General features: G+C 51.4%; 1 protein-coding gene across 1 annotated transcript in view; it reads right to left on the bottom strand.

The window, feature by feature from the left end:
* Nucleotides 1-101: 101 nt before the first annotated feature.
* The window catches only part of ACTR1A (actin related protein 1A), an 18,138-nt gene continuing 8,307 nt past the window's right edge, over nucleotides 102-9,932 (bottom strand). Inside the window, exons 2-11 of the mRNA XM_036086606.2 lie at nucleotides 8,120-8,184; nucleotides 7,718-7,793; nucleotides 6,836-6,961; nucleotides 5,921-6,045; nucleotides 4,454-4,670; nucleotides 3,638-3,730; nucleotides 2,850-3,024; nucleotides 2,684-2,745; nucleotides 2,056-2,096; nucleotides 102-1,890 (exon numbers count right to left, since the gene is read on the bottom strand). Of these exons, the coding sequence (XP_035942499.1) occupies nucleotides 1,788-1,890; nucleotides 2,056-2,096; nucleotides 2,684-2,745; nucleotides 2,850-3,024; nucleotides 3,638-3,730; nucleotides 4,454-4,670; nucleotides 5,921-6,045; nucleotides 6,836-6,961; nucleotides 7,718-7,793; nucleotides 8,120-8,184 (1,083 nt within the window). The 3' untranslated portion in view covers nucleotides 102-1,787. The remainder of the gene's footprint in view (nucleotides 1,891-2,055; nucleotides 2,097-2,683; nucleotides 2,746-2,849; nucleotides 3,025-3,637; nucleotides 3,731-4,453; nucleotides 4,671-5,920; nucleotides 6,046-6,835; nucleotides 6,962-7,717; nucleotides 7,794-8,119; nucleotides 8,185-9,932) is intronic.

Below are 9,932 nucleotides of genomic sequence, written 5' to 3'. Positions count from 1 at the left end.
GAGTGCCCTCTAGAGGACAGACAAGGCCCAATCACCGCCTCAGATTCAGGGCCCGCAGCAACTCTCTTCCCACCCAGCACCAGAGAAAGAGGCCCAGCTGATGCATCTATTGGAACGACTTTATTTAAGTACACTGGGCCCCACCAGGCAACGTGGTTTGTGCAAGGGACAGGCTTGGGCTAGGAGAAGGGAGGTGAGCTGGTTAAGCACACTGCAGTCCGTGGGTCGCCACATCGCTTTCACACACACCTGCTGCTGTGGCCCATACCTGGCAGGGCCTTTGGTCGTTGGACGGCATGGGGGAGAATGCTGCCTGGAATCTGGGGTTGGGGCGGGTCTTGGTGTCACAGGTGAGGGTGCCGGTGAAGATCCACTAGCCCCAGCTTTGCACCATCTGGGCTAAAGAGCCTTTGGACACTGCGAGGCCAGCCCAGTCCAGGGTAGGCACCTGGCCCCTCGGGATCAGGGGAGATGAGCCTGTCAGCTCCTGGCACTCTGATCTGGCCTCCTCCCTCCTTTACCAGATAAGTCCAAAGTTAAGAATGGCACAAATCAGCCCAGTTGGGGCCTTGTCACCTCTACAACCTAGCGCCCCTGGGACAGCTAGAGTGGGAAAAGGCAACCTGGTTAATGGTGGCTTTCTCCAGTCCTAAGGGGGCTGGATCCCCTATACCCCTCCTTTGCTGGAGGCCTCTGCCAAAGAGTGATTCTACCTCCTGTTTCCAAAAATTCCAACTGGCAACCAGCCTGTTGATTCCAGGGCAGTGAGCAAATGGAAGAGGAAGAAAGAAAGAGGCTGGTGGTAGTGACTTTGAATGTAGCCTCTGATCCTAAATAGGCCTGAGGCCTGTGGATACTGTTAGTTCACCATTAGCAGGGAGTGGCGGGGCCCTGGACGCTATGCTAAACTGAGGTGCTGTAAACATTAGTGTGAACAGGGTGACTGGCGGGCAGGAGGCTATGGGCTCCCTCTCCAGTCCCATACTGAACAAACACGTCAATAAATAAAACTGTTTGAAGATGGCATTGCCCAAGGATGGATGAAAAGCAAGTAACAGGGCCTGGGGCCAACAGGCTCCTGAAACTCTCCCGAGACCCCCTGGACAGGGGCTAGGGGTTGGAGCATTCACTCTGCCACCAATCAGAAGTATAGCACTACTCCTGCCTCTTCAAATGCCCAGTGTGGTCCTGGTCCCCAGGTGAGGTTGAGGGCTCCCTGCCATCTCCTGACCCCAAAGTCTCAGTATTAGCTCCTGGAGTGCTTTCCCACCCAAACCCAAATTGCAACAAAACCAGACAGAACTCAACTTCGGCCCCAGTCCTCAGTCCATGATCAACTGGCATCAAGAGCAGAAGGACGAGCAAGGGAGGCAGTGGGCCTCAGGGCACCCTGGGGGTGGGACGGGGTGGGGCTAGCCCAGCCTAGGGTGGGCAGCAGCAAGGTCTCCCGGGATTTACCCTCTCTGTCTCCCTATGGTAGTAAACATAATCCCACACAGCCAGACAAAGGCCCAGCTGACGAAGGAGTGGAGCCCTCTGCCAGCACTCTTCCCTGTCAGGGGCCAGTTAGTGGTCAACCCCAGGCCTCACGCCGTTGCCATCATGGGTAGTTCATCGTCCTTTCTGGGCCCTGGGATCCCTGGGCCACACGGCTCTCGCATATGCGCACACATTCGTACCCACACACACACACACACACAGGCAGTTCCTCGCAAACACTCCGACTCAAGAAAGCGAGTTTTAAAGTGGAGTTAACTTCAGAGAGAGGTGAAGATGATGTCCCAACATTAGAAGGTTTTCCTGTGGATAGATCGGGCACCGTCTTCCTCATATTCCTTCTTGGAGACCCACATCTTCTTAAAGGTGTCCAGGGAGGCGAGGATGGAGCCCCTGGAGTGGAGAGAATCCCAAGGAACGTTGTGAGAGGGAGAAAGTAGGTATTCGTGTCCCCGTGGGGCCAAAGCAGACAAGGCTTTGCTTTAAAGGGATGGGGTGGTGAGGGGTAACAATGCCCTTACTTCCTGTTCCGCTCTTATTCCCAGGAGAACTACTCACCCAATCCATGTGGAATACAGCCTCTCCTGAGGTGCGGATATCTGAAAGGGTTGGTGGAAAGAGGACTCTGAGACTTTCATCCTCCTTGTCCCTTTCCCGGCCAACGCTCATCTTTACGGCCAATTCTAATGCCCAAGGCAGTGGATGCATTTCACACAGTGTCCCTGCTGGACCCCGTGGCCTCTCTGGGGGGTACTGTGGCCAGCCTGACACTCATCTGGAGGAGATTTCCAGCAGCCCTAAGTATCTACAGCTGTCAGGGAAGCTGGAGCTGTCGGTACAAGATTCAGCTCTTGGGGGCCGACTGGAAGAAGACTCTGTGGCAAGATCACACTCCTTCATTTAGCTCCCCTCAGCAAGCACTAAGATGGTGGGCTGTGTCACAAGGGAGTACCAGGAGTCAATCTGCCAACGTGACGGATTCTCTGAAAGACCTCACGTGGGGCCCTCAGCCTAGCAGCCTGCCCCATCAGGATATCAGAACTGCCCCCTTTTGTTGGGAGGGAGAAGGAAAATGGGTTCTCCCCTCTGACAGACCTCAAGGTCAGTGTGGAAGCTGGAGCTGTCTAGCCTCGGAGGGGAGGCCCGGTTCCACGCAGCCCCAGCCCTGCCCCCACCACGCTCCTACCCTGATCTTCACGTCTTTTGGAGCCAGTTTCTTCACTTCACTCAGTAGCCTGTCACCGAAGCCTGAATGGGCAGGAAAGGAGAATCTCAAGTCAATTCTCTGGGCATCTGGGCCCAGCCAGATATGGACACTTCCTTGGCAATGGGCCCTGAGAGCAAAGACCAACCTTTGAACAGGGTGGAGCCTCCTGAGAGGACAATGTTCGAGAAAAGCGTGCGCCGCAGGTCCATGTCTGACTTCTGGATGGCAAACACCAGCACCTCGTGGATGCCCTCACTCTCCTCTCCGATCAGGTCTGGCCTGAACAGCAGCTCTGGTGCCCGGAATCGGGAAGGACCAATCTGCAGGGTGGAGGGCAAACTCAGAGGCTGGGCCCAGGGCTGAGGTCCTTTTGGGAGTGAGAATGGAAGAGACCCCTCTGCCCATCTGTTAGTGACCAGGTGGCTAGGAAGGCCAGGCTCAGGGAAGACCTGGTATGTCAAGGGCCTCAAAACACAAAGACAAGGCTCTTGGGAATAATCAGGAAACAAAAAGGGACAAAGAGAGCTCTCGGGAAATTACAGAGAGGAAGCTCTTATGTTTATTCCTAGCTCTGGCACTTTCCAGCCAAGAGACCTTTGGCATTAATACATGGGTTTATTCATTCATGGAAATTTCTTCCTATTAATGCAGGTCCAGGAAGAGGCAGCTCACCCTATACTGTGCCCAAGTGATTACAAACAGCACTAACCACCCTCTTCCAAACCCCATCCTGACCTCTGGTGCCTCCTCTCCTCCACACAGGAGAAGCAAAGTCCCTGATGCCTCGCTCTGCAGGAGACAATGCTATTCGAGAGCTCCAGGGCTCCAGGGAGAGGGTGTGAAAGGGCTGATGCATGTGACTCCAGCCTCCCTCTGCGGAGTTCTGTTGGGGCCCAGAGCTTCTGGGGGGACTGAAGGGAGATCCAGACCTACCTCAATGGTGCTGCCGTCAGGCAGGTAGTACTGAGCCTTCTCTGTCTCTAGAGTCTCATCCTTCTGTGGGTTTATGGACAGGTAGCAGGCTCTCTGCAGAACCGAGCAGGAGTCAGGCATGCGGGAAACCTAGGCCTACCTGGTCAAAGTCCCAGTGCTGCTGCAGACATCTGCCCATCCACAGTGACTGCCCTAAAGGGCCACAGAGCTCCTGCCTTGGAGCATAGCAGGGTGGCCTCTGTCGGCCTCCACTGGGTGGCACTTAGGATTCGAGTTCCTACCTCTTCCATCATCCTTGTGGGCAGGCGTGGAAACTGGCTCTCTGGAGCTGGGTCTGAGACCACAATCTAATTTTAGTCCAGACTTAGGCTTCTTTTTTCTTTCTACTACTGATGGTTCTGGGTCCCATCTACCCAACTCAAGTTGCCCTAGAGGCATGGGTGGCAGAGGGATCTAGTTTACTTAAAAGAAAACTGTATTCTGACTTCTTCAAGGATGTAAAAAAACATATGTAATTTGTATGTAAGTTATAAAAACACAATGAACACCGGTATAACCTTCACCCAGCTTAAGAAATAGCAGCAGCTCCCTTTCCCCCACAAGATGGCAGCACTTGGGGACAGTGACTATCAGTGTGAGGGGGCCCAGCTGGGATCACATGGCAGCCAGGAGGTCTGGCTGGGGAGAAAAGAGCCTGACCAGAGGACCGCCCCCCCAGGACTGGAGCTTCGCCTCTCTTCACTCCAGGTCACAGAGGTCCTGGCTGCCCCGTTCCCATTCCCTATCCCATCCCTGGGCGCATGGGGCAGCACTCACTTCTTTTATGGCCTTGACAATCTCAAATTCGGATGATGAGTGGAAATCATAGCCCTCCTTCCGCAGGTAGAGGCGAAGGAAGCGAGAGACATCTCGGCCAGCGATGTCGATGCGCATGATTGAGTGGGGCATGGCAAAGCCCTCATAAATGGGCACGGCATGCGTGACACCATCCCCAGAATCCAGCACCACGCCTGTGGTCCTGCCTGTGGCATAACTGAAGCACAGGGAGCAAACCTGTCACTAACGCCCGCCTCCTCACTCGGGGAAGAAACTCACTTTTTTTAGAGTTCAAAGTCAGCTAGACTAAAGCTGAGGCCTGCCTTTCTCTAGGAACTTCAGACTACGCAGTACTGAGGAAGCCCGAGCATAAGCAAGCCTGAAACACTTGGAAGAGAGCTGAGCCTCCCTGAGCCCCTCCCCCACTCCAGAAGAGCAGGCCTTCCAGTCTCCGGGGATGGCCTGCCTTTGACTGCTTCAGGAACCCAGCCTATGGGGCAGTTTTTACTTTCTGGACAAGAGGAAAAAACTCAAATGCCTACAGGGGCCAGGCAGGAAAGGTAAATGAGTAAAGGAAAATAATATTTCCACTTGCACAAAAAACTCGCTTTTTCCCCACATGGCCTCCTAGATCCTCGGTTGTTGTTGTTGTTTTTCTCTAGCTTTTGGTAAAGACAAGGGTATAGACGTATTTCTGTGATACGATGGGGAAAAACCCATGATGTGTGATGAAGATTGTGCTGGGAGGACAACAGGGAGTAGAACGGGCTGTAGCAGAGTGAGGCTTGCAAACTCTACCGGAAATGGCAGCGGCGACTTCGGCTACAGCTGATTTTTGTCTCATCTATAGGAATGCATGCCCAGCACTGCCAGGTCATCCCAGTTTTTTCAGAAAAGCCAGAAGTTTGGATTTTGATAGAAAATGTCCCAATTTTTTTTTTTTTTAAGTAGGCTCCATGCCTCATGTGGGGCTTGAACGTATAATCCTGAGATCAAAGGTCACATGTTCCACCAACTGAGCCAGCCAGGCGCCCCGGAAATCTAGTTAAAATGCTGGCTCACAATTTTTTAATGGGGTCAAACACATTCTGCCTGCAGGTCACCAGTGTACAATCTCGGCCCTAGACCTAACCCTGGGATGAGGCAGGCTGGGAGCACGACAGGGATGATAGGGGTGTGAGAACAGGGACCACGTTGTGGTGTTTCCATCACAACTCTATCACCAGCCTAGCATAATGTCTGCACAAGCAGGCACTGGATACGCATCTGAACGTGTTACAGGGGCCTTTAGGAAGAACTGTAGCAGTGTGTGGCCTTCCCAGCAGGCAGAGTGGAGAGCCCTGGGTGCCCAGCCGCCAAGACAAAGAACAAGAGAAGTGAGAATGGGATGTGGTCTCAATACTCCCTTTTCCCACCCACAGGACAGGCACCTCCATTCTGCCCTCAAGGGGCCAGGCAGCTACTCACAGGCTGAGCACAGCTTGCATGGAGATGAAAAGGGCTGGTACATTGAAGGTCTCGAAGAAAACTTCAGCTGCTCGTTCACGGTTTTTCCGTGGGTTTAAAGGCGCCTCCGTCAGGAGCACAGGATGCTGATGAAAGATGCCCAGAGGGTCATCAGGACAAGGCGAGATCTATACCCCTCATCAGCACAGAAGCCCCTGTGTGCTGGGCTAGAGCGCTGAGGGGACCTTTGTGAACCTCCCTCCAAAAAAAGGCAAGGTGGGCCTGCCATCTACCCCTGCACAAGCCAGTTTGTCAACCTTCCAAATTTATGGCCCCTTTACAAGTCTCATTCTGTCCTTGCCTCTGCCCCCTTCCACCTTGTCCTCCAAGATTCTTACATAGGCCCCTGTATTTACTCTATATCTCTAATTGTCCAGATTTTGCTAAACTCTAAATTTGGAATTCTTATGTTAAAAATAATCGTTTAAAATTTTTTTTCAAAATTAAATTTAAATATTGAAGGTATTTTTGAAAAACAGAACATATCCCTCCCCTGGAAATTCTGATATGTCTAGTATTCACCTTCCCTTGTTTTTGTGCTTTGAGAGTTACTTCCTTAAAAGTTAGAGTATAAGCTCTGAAGTCTGAAAGACATGGGTTTGAGTCCCAGCTCTCCCACTTTATTCCCTAGGTGATCTTGGAAATGCTACTTGGTTTCCCTGAACTTCTTTCTGTTCCCTTGTTTGTAAAATGGAGATAATACTCCCTGTTTGTCCTAGGACTAGTATGCAGATTAAGGGCAGACCTGGCTGAAGAGCACGTGGCCTGGCACCCCAGTAAGATTCAAATACTCCCAGCAGTGATCATTCTGCTCCTCCTCATCTCTGGGGCGGTGACTCTGCACAGCTCTGCACACCCTGCTCACGGGACCCTCACCTCCTCTGAGAAAGTCTGCAGCTGGTCCTTGGAATAGACATACTGCCAGATGCGCTCCATGTCGTTCCAGTCCTTGACAATGCCGTGCTCCATGGGGTAGCGGATGGAGAGCAGCCCTCGGTGTTCCTGGGGGCAGAGAGCAGGACTTACAGCGGCAGCTAGCCTCTCAGCCAGGCAGCTCAGGGGGCCCCGCTCCTCTAGGACTAGGAATGCCCACCGCACCGTCCTCACCCAGGGCTAAAGGTAGGCCCCTGTTTGCCACGTCTCTAAACTGTATGCTGCAAACTGTTCTCACTGCCCGATCAGCCGGCAGAGCGGAGGCTTCTGCATTTCCATGGGCCCTCAGTGCCCTTACAGCAAGTGACGGGAAGCACCCTCCTCATAGCCTGATCCCAGGACACAAATCTCCTGGGCTCCCACCTCTGGGCCTCAATGCTTGCAGCCAAGGTTGGCAACAGTGATTCTGTTGGTCCGCTTCTGGAAGCTGCCCCAGGGCTCCTCCAAGTGGTGCTAATTAATTCATCCCCAGGGTATCCCAGCCAGGATCTCCCCCTGAATCCCTTTTGCCAAAAAAATAATGAAGCTAGCCAATTTGATCATTGGCAAGGTAGTGACAGAATACAGAAGGAAAGCAAGAGCCCTGTTTTCCAGACAGGTCTCTGTTTCTCAAAGTGGGGTTCCAGATATTTCCTCTCTAAAACCAGATGCTGCCCCTGGGAGAACTGAACCAACTAAACCTAGGATGAGGGGGCCAAAGGGGATATTTTAAGAGGAAACTGCTTCTTTTACTCATGGCTGTCCCACTGCTGGGACACTGCCCATGTGGGGAATGATGAAAGTCCTCTGCTGGCTTGAGGCTTCTTCAGTAGGACTGGGAATTACCTCGGCTTTGGGGCCAATGAAGATGTCACCTTCAAGGGCTCCGGCCATGACACGAACGTGTTTGGGTCTGCCCACACTACGAAAGAGAGAGGGAGGACCATCACTTTTCATTTCACGACAGAACAAAGGATGATGTACCGACGTGCATGCTTAGAGGGAAGAAATAGACTCAGTTCTACTGTGATTATCTCTGAGGAGTGAGGTTATAGTTGATTTTGATTTTCTTCTACCTTTCTGCATTGCCCACAATTTCTACAATGAACATGTATTATTTTAAGTTATTTGTATATTTCATATTTCTGACCCAAATCAGAGATCCTTCTCTGTAAAAGGTGGAGGGCTGACCCCATAACAAAGCTGACAAGCCTCCCAAGCTTCTGACTAAGCTACAGAATTACTTACTAGTTTGGAAAGCAGTATTTGGGAATCTGATCACCAGCAAAACCAGCTTTAATCACACCGGATCCCTGAGGAGAGAGGAGAGAGAAAGAGAAGTCAGAAGTACGACAAAAACAAGAGATATATATCATACAGTATGTATAATATGGTTTCACTTTTATTTAAAAGAGACCTTATATCTGTGTACAACATGTCCATTTGTATGAGCGTCTACAGAGGAAACACATTCTGCCAGGAGGGAAGTGGGACTGGGGATGGTGAGAACTTTCACTGTACACTCAAAGTATTACTTGATTTTTGGTATTCTTTGACTTTTCTACACTGACCATGCTTTACTTCTAGGATCAAAAATAATACTAATAAAGGGAAGAAAAAGAGAAAACCTAAGGGGAGAAAAGTACCTAGAAGCACCAAAGCAGCCAAGTTCAGGAACATAATCAAGGTGGGAAGAACGTGATTCTTTCTGTTAAACCACATGGGACACTGTTAACCTACTTTCGCAGCTCAGGCCTGAACTCTCCCTGCCCTCCATGGTCTCTAGGACAGACACCAGCGTGAACACCACCATACTTGAAGCTGACTGATGGAACATACGTTATCTGGTTCATACTGCAGGGGCAAACCTCTATGCTCTGGTGGGGGTGGGGTTGTGGTTGTTTTATTTTTTTACTATGCTTTTTTTTTTACTCACTGGGATTCTGATGGTAAAGAGCAGGGAAGTTCTAAAGCATCACCTGAGAAAAGACCCAACATTACAATCCGGCTGCTCCAATCCTTGGTAAGTTGGGTGGGGTGCCAGAAGAGAATCTGACTTCTCTGTCAACATCTCTGGTGCCACCTAGGGCCCAACCAAAGTAAACGGTGTCTCGAGACACAGATGCCAACTCTGTGCAGGACAGATGTCGAGGCTTGATACTGCCTGCAGATAGAGCCTGTTCTCTTCCTTCTTCTTCCTTTTTTTTTTAAGATTTTATTTATCAGAGAGAGAGAGAGACAGAGGCAGGCAGAGGGAGAAGCAGGCTCCCCGCTGAGCAGGGAGCCCGATGTAGGACTCGATCCCAGGACCCTGGGACCATGACCTGAGCCAAAGGCAGACGCTTAAACAACTGAGCCACCCAGGCGTCCCTGTTCTCTTCCTTCTTAACTCTTCTACCACCACACTCGATACGCTCACCCTTCCACCCCAACACGGTTTGCAGCTGCACATATAACAGGGGCAAGCCTTTTCCTGCTGCCTATTGATCACTTCTCTTGGGGCGGAGAGTGATATTTCCAGAACCCACACAGCAAGCAGTAAACACATCAGGAGATGCTAAATAGCCAAGGTTATCTTTGCACCAAAGGCTTTCCTGCAACATCCCTGGTTTCCTCTCTGTCTCTTATTCCTGCTCTTCTATAGGAGAAGTGGGGGGGGGGGGCGGGGAGCAGTGGTTAGATAGGCCATCCTGGTGCCTGACTCTGGCAAGACAGAAGGAGGAGGAAATAGCTAAAGGATAGGGAATGCCCGTTCTCTAAGATAGCAGGAACCTCTGCCAACAGAAAAGAGAGAAAACAGGAGACAATGTGCAAACTCATTGGCCTGGGCAGAGGAGCAAGAAGCCTGGAAAAGGTGCAGATGTAAACTGAGCTGAGAGCCTGGGGAAGGAGGGAGGAGTATGGCTGCAGCCCCAGGGCTGTGGGACAGAGGCTCAAGGAGTGAGAACAGCACTGCACAGGAGAACTCCGGGAACTTGTTGGCTCAAGCTTCCAGTAATTGCTCACTGCCTTCATCTGGGTGTGGTGATGCCAACAGACTAATTGGACCTGCTGGCAGAGG

The sequence above is a fragment of the Halichoerus grypus genome, chromosome 7, assembly GCF_964656455.1.
Source record: "Halichoerus grypus chromosome 7, mHalGry1.hap1.1, whole genome shotgun sequence".
NCBI classification, from domain to species: domain Eukaryota; kingdom Metazoa; phylum Chordata; class Mammalia; order Carnivora; family Phocidae; genus Halichoerus; species Halichoerus grypus.
Note: the sequence above shows the minus strand (reverse complement) of the source record. Positions and strands in the feature narration are given on the sequence as shown.